Raw genomic sequence first — 19890 nt, 5'->3', positions numbered from 1 at the left:
TAGCATTAATTTGAACATTTGTTGCGTGTAAAAAAGCTGATTTTACCCATAAGTCATTCCAAATTCATCGTCCAAACAGCCACACACACATGACGTTACTAAATGTACAAGCAGCACCACCTGGTCATAGGATGCAGTCAGATGTTGCAGGTGAATTTGGTCTCAAAGTGTCATCAGCAGACTTTTTTCAAACTGTCATTATGGCAAATTGCAGAAAAACGTGCTGCTGACATGGCCAGTTTTTGTTATTTAGAGCTACAGTATCAATATTGATTTTTTTTTTGGAATAAAAAATGGATGAAAATGTTTCTTCGCATTCAACAATAGCAAAGGAAACTTTGACATATTCATTCAAATTCAGACCAAATAAGAAAAGTATTTATGTAAATTACAATATTGTGAGTTCTGTCTGTAAAATAATCTGCCCTTTTGGAATTATCTTGACAGGATTACAACAACAGTAATTAATACAACTTTCTCTGCTTTGATTGTTTTGTAGCACTTTAAATTATCCTCTCAAATGAAAATAAATCACATAGTGGAGACTGACAAGCCACAAAAAGATGAGTCATCTTTAGGAAGCATTTATAGTATAACTTCTAAAACAACATGACAGTTAATAATCTAATAGAGCATATTTTCAGATTCCAGCTCAAGGGCCAAATGAGACCCCCATGGATAAATGTTTTCTTCACACTTCATGTTCTTTTTTAAGATCCATTTGGTTAAAAATAGGAAAAGAAATGAACTATTAAATCAGTCATTTAATCAAAAGTGAAACACGTGTTTCATGGTGAGAGTTTGTCCTGAAATGAATCCACTCATTCACTTGGAGGCAGAAATGAAAATCTCTGCAGACATTTACCAGCATAAACAGATGCATGTTTCCTAAAGATTTTCATACATGATGACAAAACATTTCTCTGCGTCATTTAATGCAGTCAGCATCATGAAGGCCTTCAAAAACGGCAGCAGACTCACAGCAGGTGCTGGGCAGCGTCATGTCCGTCCATGTGCCGTTGGCCAAGCACTTCCTGACCTTTGGTCCAACGATCACCCGGTTTCCTCTGCAGATGTACTCGATCTCATAATCCACTGGCAGGATCTGCACACTGCGGATCTGTGAGGGAAACACTAGTCTGTGCTCAGGAGGAATGCTTCATCACGGTGACATTTCAGAGGAGACAAGCAAACGGAGATCTCTGCAACAGGCAACATCTGCAGAAAATGTGGCCTAAATCAAAGAGCTACTCCTCTCTAAATAATGTCTTTATGACATGAAGAAACTTAAAGTTTCAGCTTTTTCCTTTAGATTTGGTGTTGTACTTATTAAAGAAATGTTGAAGTTTCTATTTTCAACAAGAGTGAGATTCAAGTGAATGAAAGAAGCTTAGAGAAGCATTGTTGTTTTGAAGTAACTCCAACTGCAGACCATGACTGCTGGAACCAGTTAGAAATCAGATTTGGATATCGAAACTTTAGATTTAGTTACATAGCAGATCAATTATCAAAATCAACTGAGTTTATCTAAACTCTGGAGAAGAAAGTTACCAGAGAAAACCAGCAGCAGTATTTCTACTAAGCTTGAAAGTTAATTCTGGATTTGGTGGAAGAACAAGTGAGTTTTGGAAGTGAATCTTTTCGTCAAATCATCGCAAAGTTTGAACTTCTGAAAACCTTTATGTCCATAATGAAGCACAGTGGAGGAAGTATGATATTTTTAGATTGTTTGACTTCCATGATTTAAGCTGTGATAAGGCCTTTAAACCAACAAAAAATACATACATTTGCCTAAAAGCTCTTGTAGTGCAAGTCTAAATAACAAACAATAAAAAATAAATAAATAAAACAAACAAACTAGAATGGCTCAGCAATTTAAATAATAAACAATTTTATTTTTTTTAACCAAATAAACTGTTAATGTGCTTGTTCGGGATTATTTTCATGAACATCGTAAGTTTTTTTTTTACTTTCAAAACGGGTTCTGACGTAAACCAAACTAAGATAAAAGCTTGTTTGTCAGAATCAGACTTAAATTAAATGTTATTTCTAGGAAGTGCTGAATGTGTGGAAAAGTATTAAAGAATTGTTTCCTCTTCATCCACGTGTCAACAGAGAGCGTGTGAGTTTCGTTCATTGGACGTGCTCGTGTGTTGCAACAGGAAACTTTAAAAACAAAACACCCCCCCCAACACAGCTGCAACACATCTGTGCTGCAGTCTGAATAGTGGCCTGACTCCCCCCCTGTTGTTTGTTATCCAACATTCAGAGTTTGTTGGGGTTTTTTTTTTTGCTGAGGTTGTGTGGACGTGTGTGTTGTCCACAGTGTTTGGAGTAACACATAGCAGAAGTAATGTGCTAACAGTAACATGTTACTTTTCGCTGTAACTGTAAGGCATTGCTAGTTCATTTCCAGTAATATTTTACACATAACATGTTTATCTACAGTCATTTTACTTAACGGACATAATCTGATGGATACAAATGTCACAAATCAAGTCAAAGCTCTGCTCCTGGTCTGTCACTTTCAGTTCGGGGTCATATGGTATTTTTCCAGCATCGCTATAATCAATTTATTTCATATTTAAATGATTTTATGATGATAGAGGACGATTCAATTCTCTTAACAACTTACATTGATATTCGTTGGCTCAAACATCAAGAAAGTTGACTACATTGGAGCTGGAAGTAAACCATTTTCTATGGATGATGTCACACTCATTCAGTCCAGTTCTCTTATACAGTCAGTGGTTTAATAGCAGACACCACTTAAACTGATTTTCAGGAGAAAGGGAAGCGTGGTTAGACGATTATTCTTTCACTTCTATCAATAAATACATGATATCAGAAATTAATTTTAGTGTTTTATACAATTCTCATTTTAGTTGTTATGACAAATATTTGGAGTCTCCTCAGTTTCTAAAAATGAGATTTTGAGGAACAAAAATGAATGACAAAACTTATTTATAAAACAAAACTCAGCCTAAACTCATTATCCAGACTTTTATTCTCTAAATCCAGCGATAAATTCTCGATGGATCTCATTAATTCTTGATACCCCAATCCAATGAAAACCATGTTTTTAGTGTTTTTAACATGTTCTTGTAGCATTTTTCTCAAGACATGTAAAACAATTTAAGAATAAAACTGCATTTCTGTGCATTTCTTTATTCAAATTGTGTTGGATCAGGTACGCGCTGTTTGAAAAAGCTCCTATAAAAAGCTCCAATATTACTTAATTTTTTTACTATGCTAATGTTAGTTTGGGCTTGTGGGGGTCTGTATTCTAGTAAAATAGAGTTCAAACAGATTTCTAATGAGGTCCTACTATACTGCAGAAAATATGTCTTAAAAAATGACAAAGGTGTTTTGATTTTGGCTAAAAACTGAATAATCATAATCAGACGTGATACTTTAAGGATTGCACCGGAGAATCATATTAATCTGCCTGATGAGCAGCTTCTATGTGAGCTATTCTGCCTCTCCTGGAGACCACAGAAACACCTCTAGTGCACTGAATTTGAAAAATCTATCAAATTTCCAATTAACATGAGATTCCACAGTCCTATATTCAACATACATTCACTTCATTTGACTGAACCTTCTTGTGTAGGAATTTCAATATTTTTTTTTTTTTAGATATCTCATTTGAGTATTTAAAGACTCACTCAAATCATCCTTTGATTTATTTTCAAAGCATTCCTAAAGGCCTTTTAATTATTATTTTTTAGCCAAAATCAAAAAACCCTGTGTCATTTTCTAGGACATAATTTCTGCAGAGCAGAAGGAGTTCATTAGTAATTCACCTCTGAGCATGGACGGACTTACCATTAGGCAGAGATTGGCGATTGCTAGCTGAACCTTTTAACTCTGTTATTAAAAAAAAAAACCTCAAATCACTTAAATGGCATAAGACTGATCATGGGAAATTGTTTCGTCCTCCCCGTCTTTCTGCAGCTATGGAATATTCCAGTCAATAGCAAGTTAGCTAGCAGATAATTCAGTTTTCCTCTCAGTTGAGCAGTTTAGATTCAAACTTTGTGAGTAAGATTTGTTTTGGGCAGGTGGACATAATTGGGGCAAGTTTGGAATCATTTTAGTTCCTTAATGAAATACGGCTCTACCAGAGACATGTGGTCAGGGGAGGTAGTGCCTCACCTGCTCTTATGAGATATACAGCCCACTAATAATAAAATTCTCATATTTCCTGTTCGGTTTTGGCCCTGGTTGCAAGGTCTGCCACACTGCAGTTTTGAAGGGATTCCACTTTCAAATGCTTATCAAAACTTATCAATTCTGGACATTGATTCTGTGTTCTAGTGGACCATGAAGAAGTTATTTGATGTTTAAACTTAGGTAACAATTTTTTTAACGATTAATACCATAACTGCAGAAGGCCCAATTTTACGTTTTGCCTTGGGTCCCTAAACTGCTAAGTCCACCACTGGCTCTGAATTGTGAGAGATCCCTGAAAATCAAATACGTTCATGGATTTAGTCGCCTACATGTGGATGCATCAGAATGGAGCAGATAAGGGAGCTTTTGGCCCACCCAGCAGGTCTACTATGTAACAAATACAATATTTTCACTGCATTTTTTGTCTGCTCCTGTTTCACAATGATTTGAATAAAAAAAAGTACACAGAAAGAAATTTTTGAGCTTAATTTTCTAAGAAAATCATGAAAAAAATGCTACAAGAACATGTTAAACAACACAATTTTTATTGGAGTGGGTCTTTAATAGTCCTGTTGTTTTAGGTCATTGCGTTCTGAAGTGGAGATGCCAAAGCGTCATCTATGTGGGTAAAGAAATAACTGACTTTTGAAATAAATCTCGTTTTATTGTCTTGACATATCAAGAATGGCGTTTGTTCTCATGCTTTGCTGCAGCCGCACAGATCATTTCTCCTCTAAACCAGACTTCATCTTCAGCATCAGAAACAGATGCACTCCTTCAGACTATCAGACCAAACAAACAGATTTTTTCTTGTTTTTGGGTGGGGGGGGGTTATTCAGTCTTGAAGGTGCAGCCTGACCTGCAAAGACTCGCTCTGTGTCAACCCCCCCTGCCTCAGCCACGTCTTCCCACCCGCAGAACACAAGCTCCCCTCGTCTCTCACTGTGCTGGAGCCTTTGAAGAGCCTCTGAAGTTACAGTCAGTTTGCATTGATGTTTTATTGAAGGCAGCAGAGCTGGGTGATGCTCACAGCTGCACTACACAAAAATCACAAATTCACCTCATTGATTATTGATCTGAAACATTCAGGAAAAAGGTGACAAAAAATGGATACGAGTTTAAATCCCAATTTAAACAAATTTGGATGCAAACATTTTTAAACTTTGTGCGCCGAGTGTACGAGCAGCAGTGAGAGTTTGTGTGTTTGAAAAAGTGTGTGTTGTGCACACATTTGACCACAAGCAGCTTTGTGCAGGTCAATGACGCAGATCGTCATCGCGCCTCTGACTAACAGGAGCAAAGTCTCTGACATGCTGCTCGGGATTGTGGCGGCGCGTGCAAGGAAATTGGTCACAATGTCTGTGCACCAAAGATCAGGCCCTAAATCTGGAGAATGTTTTAGTTTGAAGAGATGAGAGCCTAAATTTCCCCATGTTTGTCTGAATGCAGTTTGATCTAAAATTGATTTTAAAATTGTGATTTCTGGAATGTTCTGAAAGCTAAACATAAAGGAGGAAGTCAAGATTGAACCAGGTGACCCTCTCCATCTTCAAATAGAACAAAGAATATGATCTGAGATGCATTTGTCCACATCACAAGGTATTGTAAAGACAGGTGTTAAAGACTGTAAGTTTGAAATATTTTCCTCCAGAGTCTAAAACTAAAATCATCAGATGATCCGTGCAGTAAACCTGTACCTGCTCCTGCGTCAGGCCTCTGTAGCGGATCCCGCCGTCCCTTGGAGGTCGGATGATGGCACAGCCTGAGAAAGGAAGAGAATAAGACAGCATGATGACAAAAGGAGATAAATCAACATGAAACTTTATCTGTTTGACAGGAGCCTTCCTCGCTGCACAAATTACTGAGCTTCATGCAGGTCACTTAGCAGCCTCTGCAGAGCTGCTGCTCTCCATGAATGCAGATAGTAAACAGTCAAACACATTTCTGCACATCCACTCACACAACTTACCTCCTGCTGATGAATTATGTATGGGCACAACTAAAGGCGGAAGAGCGCAGAGAATAATCAGAAACAATAGCCGCGCCATCTCTGGATCTGAAAGAGAGAGAGAGATGCTTTAGAGCAGAAAAAGACAAGGAGACGAGTTTGTGAGGAAATATGACATCAGTGTTACTGCTGCCACATGCAGTGGTTTTCCCTTTTCACCAAAACACACAGAATGAGTCATTTCCTCAATTGCAGAGCAGTGTCTGCATGTTTCTGCTGATGGTCGACGGGTTGATCTGTCTGTAAAGTGTTTCCCCGTGCAGCAGGTATGCCCAGTGAAGCCCCCCTCCCGACTAACAAAGTCAAATTAGAGTCCCTAATGGAGTCTTCAGAGAGAAGTTTTTGTCTGCAGTTGTGTCTAAACTCATTCTTTAGTTCCAGAGGGTTTGTTTCAGACTATGACCTTCCTGCTCCTAATTCTCAGTCAGGGAATGGGCGTCTGTCAGGTGTCTTGTCATCTGCGTACTTCACAAATGCCTTAACTGCAAGAGATCTCATGTGTGTACACAAAACTCACAAAGGAGGACAGTGCACAGCCTTTAGGGATCCTCGTCTTTAAAGTCTAAAACTATTTGACACACATTCTGTCTTTTAGAAAGTTTTTTATCTATAAAATCAGCCCGGGGTGGACCTGGAAGTCAGAAAGTCTGTGTAGCAAGATGTTAGTGTTTACAGTGATAAAAAGTCTATTAAGTTTTTGCGTTGTGTAGTCTAGTTGTGTTGTGGAGTCCAGTTGCTGGGCGACTGTGTCTAAAAGCATGAGACTTGCTTTCTCAGAACCTCCTTTTATTGTTTTTGTTGTACTCTTACTGTATTTTCTGTGTTTTACACAGAGCTTAATGTAAAGCTACTGTAAAGCCTGAAGTCCTTCAGTTCTGTGGGGCGTACTATTTAAAATACTAGATGGAATGATGGAGGATTCCTTCTACTGGTTGGGTGTTATGCTGGAGTCCAGAAGATGCTGGTGTTGTGACGTATTGATCTTAGCAAGGAAGTTTTGAAATCAAAGTGTCTAAAAATACCTGAAATAAAGATGTTTTCATCCAGATGGATTGACAGCTCTATTGTAGCATTCTTCAGTTAAAATCAGGACCTGGGACCGATCCTAAAGTGACAGTGATCTGTGTGGATATCCCTGACAGATAGTCATCAGTTCTTAGTGTTTACAGAGCTCCAAATCCCTAACTATCTCCAGAGACATCTCCACAAAACAGAACAGATTTTTCTTTGATAAGCCAGAAAGGACCTGGTCAGAGTGTAGCGTTTATCCGGTTTGTTCTACAGTGATTGCTCCTTTTGAAGAATCAAGACAGGTAAAGGTAGGCGGTCTACTCGCCCCTTCAGCCGGTTAACATACACATCTCTCTTGGAGCTTCTCTTCCTTCCCATTCACATTTGTTTTTTTTTCTCCTTGAAGTAACTGAAGGTGTGTTTAGTTGAGGGGATATCCCCATGCATTCCTGTTGGTCGACTTGGAACAGAATGACTCCAACAGCTACAAACTAAGTCCATGTACAAGTCATATTAATAAGAAGCATTATGTACAGTATTCTTCACAATGAACCTCTCCAGAGAGTTTAGAGAGACAGTCTCACTCCACACTGCTTCTATCCTATCATACCAAGCTGTCCCTCCTAAAAAAAACACATCCTCTGCTCACACAAATCTCAGATATTCATGAAGTAATGAAGACCTAATGACTCATCAATACAAGCTGATCTCCAAACTCTTGTTCCAGGAAAATCTGAATATTTTCTTTAGTGCAAAAAACCTCTAGTCTGTAACTTTACTAGTTTAAATTAAAAGAAAATGGACTTCAGTGTCAGCCTAAAGTCTGTTTCTCTTTATTTTAAGGTGTTTTGCTGCACTTTTGGAAGAATTAACTCTTCTTTTTATGAAGCTTCATAGATTTTCAGGAGCAAATGGATCTGGACTGGAGATAAGGACATTTGTGACCGTCTACAAAAATAGACAAAATGTGATCTAGCTCGTTCCTGCAGCAGAAACAGCTGACCTGTCAGGAAAAGTCATTAGCTGGATGGAAGGAGGAAAGTCCAATAATCTTCTCTCAGTCTAGTGCAGCAGAGCTAACTCATGCAGCCTTCAGTCTATCACAGTTTTACTGTTACCGTCTGGATCTGATCAGTTACTCTCACATTTTGAAACATGGGTTCATATTTCATGTCCAGATAGTTGTAGCGTTTCTGCAGAGTTGCTTCCTCCTTGTGTTAAGAAAATCAGGTTACATTTTTGGAAGGAGCTTGACCTCTGCTTGTGCTTACAATCATCCCTGTGATCTGTTTTCCTGGGTCTGCAATAACCCAACCTGCAGGTTATTCTGCTTCAGATTATCTTAGTTTAGCATGCAAATTCCTACTCAATGCAACCTGTTGATTTTATTTTTCGGGCGAAAATAAAGTTACTATGTCAACGCTGGCTACAGTGTGTTAGCTTGTGATTTATCTGCCGCTTTATGCTAAAGTTAGTTTGCTTTAACTTTAACAATCCTTTGAAAATGCCACATTTAGCACAAATATTTTTATGAATCAAAGCTACATTAGAACAAAATGGATTCTGAGTGATTTTGTTTCTTCTCTCATTCAATTTGTTTCAGTTCAAAAAATTTCAAACTCATTACTTTTCCATTACTGATTACAGTAGTGGAAAGATAGAACAAGCTGATGTAAGCTGTGTTTCATGTTTTATGGAAAGTATACATGGTGATTCATGTTATATTGTTGGAAGAAAATAAGTGGTTACCTCCGTTAAACACACTGTTGTAATGAGGACCACCAATGTGCTGTAAAATCTGTTTTGTTAATTAACAAGCTATCCCAGAGTGCCTGTTTAACATCGATCCTGTTTGCACAGCCTGACTGCCAATATTTTGAAAACAAAAGTCAATGGATGTATTTAGAGCATTTCTTTCCTGCCACCTTTGCCTTCTGTTTCTTTGATACTTCAAGAGTGGAGTTATTTTTGTGTCAGGTTTGAAAGGGAAAAAAGATAGATGGTACAGTTTCAGATGTTAGGGCTTTCCCAGAGGAAGGAATGGGCTTAACAACAGAGTCAATACAGGATCAAACATATGTGGGATTAAGACTTTAGTGCCTCTAACCAAGGCACATATGCTTCCTCCAATGAGGAATTTATTAGAAGGATCATTGAACGGAGCATTTAAACTCATCCACTGTTTCTCTTGAGCTTACTTTTTAACCAACATTTTAACCTACAACAAATTTGATGGAGCAAAGTCCCTTGAACGTCACTCTAAACAGCTCCTAAAGAACAGCTTTTTCCAGTTGCACAATATCTCAAAACTCAAATCAATGATTTCTACACAAGTTAGAGATGATCATTCATGCTTTTGTGTCCTCACGCCTCGGCTATTCCAACAGTCTGTTCACTCTTATGAACAAGAAGGAACTGAACTGTCTGCAGGTGGTCCAGAACTCTCCTGCTAAGCTTCTAACTCGTACAAACAAAAGACCTGACAAAACCCCTTTCTTAAAATCTCTTCATTGGCTTCTGTCCAGTTTCAGAGTACAGTCTAGAATCCTTGTCCTGACCTTCAAAGCCCCACACAGACAAGCCCCTTCTTATCTCTCTGACCTCATCCAGCTCTACACCCCCTCCCCAAAGGCTGAGATCCTGAGGGCAAAACCTCCTGATGGTCCCTGTTTCAAAACTCGAGGAAACTGTTTTTTTAAAGCTGTGGTTTCCAAACTTTGGAATGAACTACCACTTTCCCTTCGCTCACTGAACTCTGTTGACACTTTCAAAAGACAACTTAAAACCCTTCTTTATAAACAAGCTTTAGAACTCTACTCTGTCTGGTTGATTAGCAGTGTGTTAGATACCTTTAAAATTAAACTGTGGTTACATTTTACATTTTCTTTATTGTGAAGCACTTTGTGACCCATGTCTGAGAAAGGTGCTATATAAATAAACTTTACTTACAACACTAACGAAGTACAGTTGGCCAAAAAAGAATTTAGTTAAAGAACTCATAAAGATGAGAGAGGTATGTAATGTTCATTGTTGGTACACTTCAGCTGTGAAAGACAGAATGTAACAAGAGCCTTTGGGTATTTACATTGTATACTTTTTCAATAATTTATTTCTTCATGCAATAGTGCAATAAACAAGGATTAGGCTCCTACAAACAAGCAGGAATTCTGTCCCTAACAGACCTGTACTTCTTTAAGAAGCTCTTCTACTTCTACCCCCCCTTTTTTTTTCAACCTGTATTAATGCTAATTGCTAACTGCTTGACCTGGTTATCTGTGTAAAAAATAAAGAAATACAAGATCACTGACAATCTCTCGCCACCTGGAGCTCCATGAACGATCTCACCTAGTTGTGTACAAATGGGATCAGTGAGCCCAGAGCTACACAGAGGAAGTGGTCAATTACCTAAAGAGAGCTGGGACAACAGTAACAACAGTTACTATAGTAACACATGTCATGGGTTCAAATCCTGTAGTGCTCCAAAGACACCCCTCGTTAAGGAGCACAAGTCCAACTCTGTTGAAAGTTTTTCAGAGACCATCTAGAAGATCCAGAGGAGGACTGGAAGAATGTCATGTGATCAGATGAAACCAAAATGGAACTCTTTGGTGTAAACACCACTCGCTGTGTTTGGACGAGGAAGAATGCTTTAGTGTTTGGTGTTCTTGCATCTCAGAAATACCACTGTAAAGCATGGGGGTGAAAGCATCATGGTTCGTAGATGGGGACAGAACAATGGTTCTGTGTGAAAGAAATTATGAATGGGGCCATATATGGTGAGGCAAAAATCTCCCTCCATCAATGAGAGAATCGAGGAAAAAATGTGGCTGGATCTTCCAGCATGACAATGATCTGAAACACATCGCCATGGCAACAAGGTAGTGGCTATGTAAAAATAATTCAAAGATTCTGGAGTGACCTAGACAGTCTCTGGACCTCAATCCAGTAGAAAACCTTTGGAAGAGGGTTGCCCAACAAGAGCCCCAAAACCTCACAGCTCTTGAGAAGATCTGTATGGAAGAATGGGTCAAAATAGCAGCTACACTGGGTTCAAACAGGAAACCTTTCACCTCTATCATTCACAGCTAGACTTACATGACAAAGTACTGAGGTGAACTTTTGACTCAACCCTTATTTTCTTCATCATTATAAAAGTAAACTCTTAAAAATGTCATCTCTTGTTTTGGTTTTATTTTTAACATTCTGTCTCTCAGCTGAAGTGTATCTATGATAAACTTATCTTTTTATGACCAACTAGAATTAGTGACTGACAAATACTATAGTGTATGCTATTTTGATTAAAATATTATTATTATTATTATAGCGGCTGGATGGCTCAGTTGGCTGCTAGCAGCACTAGCACATGAGAAACCAGGGTTTGTTTCCCAGAGGGCGTAATGAGGTGTGGGTCCTTAAGAAAGACCCTTCATGCTGCTGCCTCACTCTGGGTCTGACTCTGGGTCTCCTTGCCGGTCCCCAGCCCAGATAAAATACAGGAAAGGGCATCCATTCTAAAACTCTCTGCCGAACCAAATGTGCAGATTGGTGAAAGCTAATTTTCCCTTAATGGGTTATGGCGACACCTTACTGGATATTCTGAATGGTGAACAAACAACATATATATTATTATATTTAAGTGCAATTTGCAGATAAAAAAAGGCTTGGTAAAGTTACATTGATAGCACAATGTTTGATTACAACAAACATATTTTCCATTCAGTTTTTACTCCACACGTTTTCAGAAAGTTCTGTATGTTTTTAGATTTCAAGTTGTGTTGTTGTGTGATGTGGATGAGCTTCCATGCATTTGAAAGTGTAACGGTGTTAAAAAGTAGAGTCACCGAGAATTACCTGTTGGTATTTTAGGTGAATTGTGAAGTTTTCTTTGCAAACAGTTGAATGATTTTAGTCAAATTAAGACTACTTGGCTAAATAACATCAAGAATGACTTTTAATTTTTCCACAACAGCTTCTTCTATTTTGCATGTAAAGTTTCTTAAGACTAACAGTATCGTTTGTTTTTGCCTTCAGCTCTTGGGCTCCACGGGATGCACCCTGGCTGTCAACATTATTTGCTTTTGGGCCTTTCTGCCGTTTTGCAGCTGATATAGCCCAGAGCTGAAGTTCATGACAGCTCCCACATTCACCCTGATTCCTTTCACTGAAAGCCATTCATCAATCCTGACAGTCAGAAAGCTTCATAAAACCTGCAGCAGCTCTGCAGTCAGCCGTTCCTGCGTAAACATCTGAACTTTGCAGTTGTATCGGTGTGAAGCTGCTGTGTTTGTTGGGGCGGGAACAGCAAAAGTCAGCGCTAAGGAAGACAGATGGCGAGGAGGTTTGGGTCTGCAGAGGACTAAATGAGCTTCATTTTGGTAGTTGTGCGTGTTTCCAGAGACTGGGAGCTTCTGTCCTGTGTGGGAAGGAGGGATGAGAGCGTGATGCTTTCAGCACCGCGGACAGCGCCTTGACGCTCCGCGGCGCAGGCCGGAGCGTCAAGGCGGCTCTTCCTCCCCCCACCCGGACACGCGTACGGAGCTAATCCGCGGGTTTTCCCCCCGTGTCTGTGTCAGTGGTGCATTTCGTGCACTGCTGAGCATGGGGGTCACGGTGAAGGGGGTGGGGGGCGACGCTTGTTGACGGGGGAATCCGCGCGGCCTGCAGAGGAAGGCCGAGCATCTTAACGAGGCGCGTTAATCTGAGCGGCGCTGCCATCTGCCCGAGGCGGCCGCCGTCAACCCCCCTCCTTCACAAACGCGCACAGGACGCTGCCATGATGGTGCATTCAAACCGAGGAGCAAACATGACATCTGTCCACACCAAGTCCCGTTTTCAGCGCAGACGGCGGGTACTTACTCCCAGACAGCGGCGAGTCCTCCGGCCGGGACCCTCCGAGGAAAAACCGGCGTCCGAATTATTTGGTAAAAACCTGCATCTTTGCGGCAGCTTTATGGCTCTGTCAATATGGCTTTACAGTAAATGTGCAGGCTGCTCCACGCGTGAACGGGATGGCACAAAAACAGCGCGCCCGCGTTCCCTGTATTGCATTGATGAAAAGGAAGATCGGAGCAAAAATAAAGAATAATCCGTATAAAAAAGGGAGTTTGAGCACAGCACACAGAAACGACGATTCACCACACTCCCCTCCTTTCCCCTCTCACTCCCCCCCCTCTCTACAATCTTGAGCTAATTCACGACGTCATGATGGAGACGCACCGTGCGTAACAGGCGCGCTCGCGCATTTATCAGCCGTTTCTTCCCCTCCTTTGCAACAATTCCTGCGCCCACAAACAGCAACGCAAGGCAGCAGATTCATCCCGCTGTGAATAATAAGAACCCGCCAGGGAGGCAGACGGGATCTGTGCTGGTGTTAACACACTCATGGTTCAGCCTTTTGTTACCTCTGGAGCCCAAGGGATGGAAAGCAGAGCTGCTCATTGTCCTCCTCTGTCTTTTGGATCCACTTCATCCTCTGGCATCTGCTGAATAATTGAAAGCAGGCCTCTCCCTTCGTCTCTGCATCATCTTCCTGCACAAATCCTCACATCCAGCTCACACACGCATTATAGGAGGCATGATCTGTTTTATTGAGCATAACGGCGCCCATTGGAGACATAAGGAGACATCAGAGCAGGAAGGGGGGGGGGGGTTGTGACTGATATTAAGACATCCACAACATCTGTACAGCAAATATTCACATCACATATAAGTCAGTTATCTTCCAGCCCATTAAACTCATTCACAAACAATTAAAACTTCACTAGTTGACATTTTATACTTTGAAAAAGTTAAAGTTCTTTTAAGAACTATTTAAGTCATTGTTGATTTCTTTAGTAAAGAAACAAAACCAGCAGCTGAAGCTGAAGTTTGTGTGAAAGGCACACATCAGGCAGGTTCTTTACACACACAGACAGAGGGCATCAGCAGCCATTTGCATCAACAAATAAGACAAATGTGGAGGTTTCATCGTTATGGCGTAAAAACAAACATGGCTGAGTTTCAGGAGTGCTGCTTCTCAGCAGAAGCGTGTAAACAGTCTCCAGGAGTGTTCAACAAATCCGTTTTCGCTCTGCCGCGTCAGAGAGTGTTTGGTAATTTCTCCTGGACCTCTGTGCGTCTCCGGAGGACCGGGACTTCCTCTCCACCTTGAGGCGGTGGGCTGAATGGACTTGATGTGACAGAAGGGAGGGAGAGGTGGAAGCAGGGTTGTTTTTCCACAGTCTCAGCAAATCTCTTCACCCAAAAAGCCTGAGAAGTAAGAAATGGCAACCTCATAAATACGTCTGCTCAGACTTCTTCATGCTTAGGAGGCGGGTTGAGGAGGACTCAGGACTTCAGTAGTGTTAGAACTCTATTGTTTTCCTTTAGCGTTATTTACATCGACATCATTCCAGCTTCTCCTGTGGGAAGGCTCCACCGGACACTGCGCTCACAGGCTGAAGCTGCGGTGGTGCTGCTTGGAGAACTGCAGCTGCCGGTCTCTGATGGAAGTTTCCGGAAGCTTGTTTGTTTTATTTACTACCCCCCCTTTCTCTCTCTCTCCTTCATCCCCAGTTACGCTGCCCACGTCGCTGAGGTCTCCGAGGTCACCCAGGTGCTCCACAGAGTCGTATTTCTCCAGGTCAGAGGCGATGGTCTGCAGGCTGAAGACGGACATGGAGTCCGACCCGGCTCGCTCCCGCTCCGGCCCAGTTTTCTCCTTGTATTGATCCGCCGCATCAACGGCTGTGTTCAGTTTGTCTTTGCCTAAAGAGTTGTCACTGCTGCAGGCTCCGCCCTCCTCCTGCATTCTGGTGTCTGCCTCAGCCCCCACAGGGGGGCTCCGCCCAACGCAGAGGGAAGGGAGCTCTCCCTCAGCCGGGTCTGTTCCCCTCTGAGCGTGGATTTGTTCACTGATCTGCTCCAGGTTTCGCAGGGCGATCGAGTAGTGGTTCTTCACTTTGGCGACTTGCTGTTCCAGCTGCAGCACTTTGGTTTTGTGCTCCTGCAGACACAAAAGCAGCCAGCGAGCGGTGTCAATGGCTGGGAAAAGCTGTTCACATCGTGCATCTGTGTGTGCTTTACCTCCAGAATGTGGTTGAACTGGGCCTTGAGCTCAAAGTAAGGTTTGGACTTCACGATGAGTCTCTTCAGGGACTTCTGCAGCATCTGGACTCTAGCCTCGGCTTCCTGACAGGCGTGTGTGACGCGCATGTGCTCTCGCTCGCTGCGCACACGCTCCTCCTCAGCCTCGTTCACCTGCGGGACACGGGGAATGAAAGACGAGGTTTATTCTGTTTCAAGATAAGGACTTTCTAAGTGCAGATATGCTCCCAGACCATCAGGACTCTCCTAAACAAGCCAACAACAGGATAAAAGTGGGTTTAGAAAAAATTCAATACTCAGCAAACTGTTCTGACACACTGATAGAACCCAGACTAAGTAAACTACACCAAACAGATACTGATATGACAGAACTGCAGTAGAAATCCCAATCAAATAGTCTAAACTTTTTGATTTTAAACATTTCAATTGTTTTCAACCTGTCTGAGACAACACTCCTAAACTGATATAAATGACTTTGTTCTGTTGCTAAAAATATTAAGTCCTTCCAGCTTTCATACAATGTTAATCCACCTGGAAAAATTAATCCTAAAATCTCTATAACCATGTAACAACACCCCCAGTGTTACCATAGTAACAACATGAATTCATAAAAAGATCCAGATTATCAACAGAGATGCTAGCAGGTTACCTTCATCTGTTGTACTGCATCTAAACCAGACGGCCAACATACCACACTCTCGCATCTTCTGACTACCTGATCACACCTAATCCAGGTAATAAGAAGTGGGTGGAGCAAGGAAATGAGGAAAGCATATCCTTTGATCTTTGTTGTTTGGTGTTTCCCACCACTCCTGTGTTTTTCAGATCAATCTAATTGCACTTCATATGTATAAAACTATGAAACCGGTAATAGTTTTATTTCCAGATGAAGCCCCTTCTCTTCCTTTCTGCAGGACTCAAACAACTGAAAGTTCAAAGGCTGGCTTTCTCTTACAAAAGTTAAAAAAAATCCAGTCAGTTTGGGAAATTTGTTTGAGGCACAAACCAGATGCAGAGAGAGTAAAACACCCAAAAGGGATGTTTTTCTTGCAAAAAATATAAATGTATTTATGTATCACACCAAGAAAGATCACCAGCTAAAACTGATTTTGTGCCAATATTATTGCGCAAATTTTGAAAAGTTCATTTTTTTTCTTTACTCACAGTTTCCTTTAAGACCTACTCTAATAAAAATATTATTTTGGGTGTTTTTATAATATTCTTTTAGCTTTTATCTCCAACAGAGAACATGTATAAAGAAAGTTGAGCTTAAAATTGCGTTTCTATTTCTTTATTCAAATTGTGGTGAATCAGGAGACAAAAAAATGTAATTTGAAAAGGCTTGTAGCTTTGACGTAATAACTTCAATCAGGAGACCACGCTCTTTGCTTCGCTCCATTCTGATACACTTGAAGATTACTAGATTTTTGTCTTGGTTTCCCTCGTCCGAGCTGGCATCTGGCTCAAAACTGTATGGCTGAACAGCTCCACTGTTGTTCGCCACTTTTGTTGCACCACTTTGTGGTTGTAATCTAGTGGGAGAGATTGTAAATAAAGGGATGATGGGAACTAAATGCAGGCCTACTCCCCAGTAACAGTTCCAACCGCAACTCAGAGGCAAATTACTGATAACCCCTGCAGAAACTGTCCAAGAAAATGACACAGGTTTAATTATTTTGCTTTAAACATCATAATAATGATTAAAAAACCATAAAGAATGCTTTGAAAAAAGATCAATAGATGATTGAAGTGGGACTTTAGAAAGCCTGTAGCTTTCACTGCTGTGTCTCCTATCTCCCTACAGCAAGCATGTCCAAAGTCCGGCCCGTGGGTCAAAGGCGGTCCGCAATCAAATTCCAACGGCCTACAGGCTTGTTTCATAAAATCAATTATGCAGCCCCCAGCATTTTCCAAAAACTGTGCATGGGATTTCTTCATTGGGATTGGCTAAATAACGATTTACGAACGATGTATGCTATCTATGACAAGCTAACTGGGAATGAATGGCGAGGAAAATTCATTGTAAAAACATGTTAAGATTTATTTGTTTTCTATGTGAAGAAATGAAAAGTATGCTGTTGCAATTACATTTCTATTAAAATGCTTATTTCCATTTAATATTATTTAAGTAGCTCAAAGAATGTCAGGAATGAATGGTTGTCCGTCACATTTTTTTACCTCACCCATTTCTCATTAGAACACCCCTGGCCAACAGCATGTTTAATAAAACTGCAGCTCATTCACTTGGGTTTTCTTCATTTGTCCCTGGTCTCCTCCATTACCTTTGCAGTGGCATGGTTGAGCATCTCCTGCCAAGTGGGATCCAGAGTGTTAGTGCCATCAGCCAGCAGTCCCTGCTCAGCTACGTACACCATCTCCCTGGCAGCTGTGTGCATGGAAACGGCTCTCTCGTAGCTCAGAGCTGCCTTCTGAGTCTCCTGCTGGGCCTGCAAAGGCAACCACACCTCTCAGAGAAACATTATGACAAGGGCACCACTCCACTGCCAAACTGTGGGCCTATTAACTTCATTTTTCCACCTAGCTTTGATGATGAAATCCCAGTGACATCAATCTTAACGTTACATTAAAACATATCACTCTACTTTGCTCAGATGAAGCCTTTCTTTGTGGAATACCTCTTTAGCAAGGCGGCGAGCTTCATAATAAGGTCTGGCCTTTTCAATGCAGCTCCCGAGCTGTGAGCTCTGCGCGTTTAGCTTCCTGGCAGACTCGGTCAGGATCTTCCGATAGCTCGATCTGGCATCCTGGATGATTAATGCATGAAAAGAAGGAGACTGGATTCAGCACTGCTGAAGCTGCTGATCGGATATCAAGCGGGAGGAAGTGAGGGATCGATGGATGCCAGACTCCAAGCAACCATTTTCCATTTTACCAGAAAATGAATCTGAATGACCATAAACTAAAATGAAAATGAGCAGTTCTCCTCATGTGAGGGTTTTATGATTCAAGTTACATGTGTCTCTCAGAAAACAGATTAGAGGTAAGGATATGTGTTTAATTAATAATTCAACAAAGTACAAAAGCTATATAGTTAATCCATAAACTTTACAGCGATCTGCACTTACATCTAATAACAGCTCCAGTCTGTTGATTTCTGCACTGGCTTCATTCAGCTGCTCTAACTCTTGCTGTGGAGGTTAAAACACAACAGTCAGTATAAACTAAAACAGTGTATCGTAGGGAAATGTTATCAATGAATTAACTAGATAGGAAAGATTACGATTGTTCATGTTGACATCAAGATTATCACTTAAACGGATTAACAGATTATAAAATCCTTCGCTGTTAAATAGGAGCCAGTATGGGGGAGTCACACCTGGATCCGGGGATCGAGCTCCTCTTCGTGCGGACTGTTCAGATGCTCCACGACGTTTCTCTGCTTCTCTCCTTCCTCTCGGGCTTCCTTAGGCACCGTCTCTGCCGCGGTCATCTCCGTTCCAGCCGGCTTCCCCTCCTCATCCACGCCGGGGGTGACTTCCCTCCAGTCCCCCGCGTCTGACTCCCCCGAACCGGCGGGGCTCTCTCGTAATCCCCCTGGCTCCATTCCAGACTGTGCGGTTTGGTGAAGCCAAGCGTCGGACGTCAAAACCCCGAGCAGACAAATCCACGCAAAAACGACAGAATCAGAAATGTGTGTTCTAAGTGACGCGAGTTGAAGTGACAGGATCAGCCATAACACCAAATCGAAACCCGAGCGCGCTGCTGTTAGCCTAGCCTAGCGTGCTAGCAGGCTAACTGCGTCATTTAGAACGTAAATGTTTCTTTACGGAGGAAAGATGAAAACATAGATGCCCAAAGGGCCACTCTGGACGGGGGTCGATTATTAACCCCCCCTGGGAAGCGCTGACCTTCGTCCATCTCTTACTAGTACTTCATCACTACAGCTAGGCAAGCTAGCTTGCGGCTTCTACCTCACATCATCGTGACGAATGAAGTAAACACTCCAACGGCGTTTGAACCACTGCGGCTACCGTAGCTATGAAATGCAAATCAAATCAATAAACTATTTAAATAAACTACTTTCGTAGACGTGGCAATTATTTTTTCCTTGACAAATAAGAACAGTAAGATTAAGCAGTATAAAAGGTACTTTACACTAAAGTTGTTTGGTAAATAGTAGGGGTGTAATGATTAATCGATGAATCAATTTCTTTTTGTATGATCTCACCAGATCAATCTGTCTGAGGCGAGCTGTAAATTGAATCGACCTTTACCATTGAAAATAGTTTCAAAACGAGATTGATCAATACTGGAAAAATTACCACTTAGATTGAGGTACTGTAGGTTTATTTTACAGTAACATAAAATGATCTTCACAGTGGAAAACACGCATATTTAATTTAGATTTGATTATCCTGCAAGAAATACAAGGAATTTGGTTTAAAAACACACGTCTCTATAACAAACAAGAAACCCTTCCTGTCCTTATCTGTATGTAGCATTGCAAACATTGCATTTATTTTAAACAAAGCAAAGTATCATAAGAGTATTGATACTTAAACTTTTCAGTCGTTTATAAAGTCAGAAATGTAGTTGGGTTGCATAGCAGGAACTTCCTTATACACCCCTCAGGTTTTTCCATGTGGAGT

General features: G+C 41.1%; 2 protein-coding genes and 1 long non-coding RNA gene across 5 annotated transcripts in view; 1 reads left to right on the top strand and 2 right to left on the bottom strand.

Annotated features, from left to right (window-relative positions):
* Positions 1-13383, bottom strand: part of gabbr1a (gamma-aminobutyric acid (GABA) B receptor, 1a) — a 136439-nt gene extending 123056 nt beyond the window's left edge. The window contains exons 1-4 of the mRNA XM_024258444.2: positions 13052-13383; positions 6146-6232; positions 5874-5938; positions 982-1120 (exon numbers count right to left, since the gene is read on the bottom strand). Of these exons, the coding sequence (XP_024114212.1) occupies positions 982-1120; positions 5874-5938; positions 6146-6224 (283 nt within the window). The 5' untranslated portion in view covers positions 6225-6232; positions 13052-13383. The remainder of the gene's footprint in view (positions 1-981; positions 1121-5873; positions 5939-6145; positions 6233-13051) is intronic.
* The window catches only part of LOC112136654, a 46790-nt gene extending 29267 nt beyond the window's left edge, over positions 1-17523 (top strand). For both annotated transcript variants that reach the window (XR_002917390.2, XR_002917389.2), the window contains exon 4: positions 14750-17523. This is a non-coding gene — a long non-coding RNA (uncharacterized LOC112136654). The remainder of the gene's footprint in view (positions 1-14749) is intronic.
* sh3bp5la (SH3-binding domain protein 5-like, a) lies at positions 13759-19267 on the bottom strand. 2 transcript variants are annotated; one of them, XM_024258465.2, is made up of 7 exons: positions 19150-19267; positions 18618-18851; positions 18367-18429; positions 17917-18045; positions 17563-17727; positions 15260-15433; positions 13759-15179 (listed from the first exon to the last, which is right to left on the bottom strand). In XM_024258465.2, exons 2-7 carry the CDS (start codon positions 18843-18845, stop codon positions 14625-14627), a joined length of 1314 nt encoding a protein of 437 aa, XP_024114233.1. In that variant the 5' UTR covers positions 18846-18851; positions 19150-19267; the 3' UTR covers positions 13759-14624. The 2 variants fall into 2 exon arrangements, with proteins under 2 accessions (XP_024114233.1, XP_036071800.1); XM_036215907.1 differs by having other exon boundaries at positions 19213-19232.
* Positions 19268-19890: the final 623 nt, after the last annotated feature.

This window comes from Oryzias melastigma, linkage group LG16, assembly GCF_002922805.2.
Source record: "Oryzias melastigma strain HK-1 linkage group LG16, ASM292280v2, whole genome shotgun sequence".
Lineage (NCBI taxonomy): Eukaryota > Metazoa > Chordata > Actinopteri > Beloniformes > Adrianichthyidae > Oryzias > Oryzias melastigma.
Note: the sequence above shows the minus strand (reverse complement) of the source record. Positions and strands in the feature narration are given on the sequence as shown.

Excerpts from the sequence above, each read along its gene's own strand:
- sh3bp5la (XM_024258465.2), bottom strand. The coding sequence starts at position 18,845 with ATGGAGCCAGGGGGATTACGAGAGAGCCCCGCCGGTTCGGGGGAGTCA. Across the intron at positions 18,430-18,617 it reads AGCTCGATCCCCGGATCCAG|CAAGAGTTAGAGCAGCTGAA; the intron begins GTGTGACTCCCC and ends TAACCTCCACAG. Across the intron at positions 15,180-15,259 it reads AGTTCAACCACATTCTGGAG|GAGCACAAAACCAAAGTGCT; the intron begins GTAAAGCACACA and ends TTGTGTCTGCAG.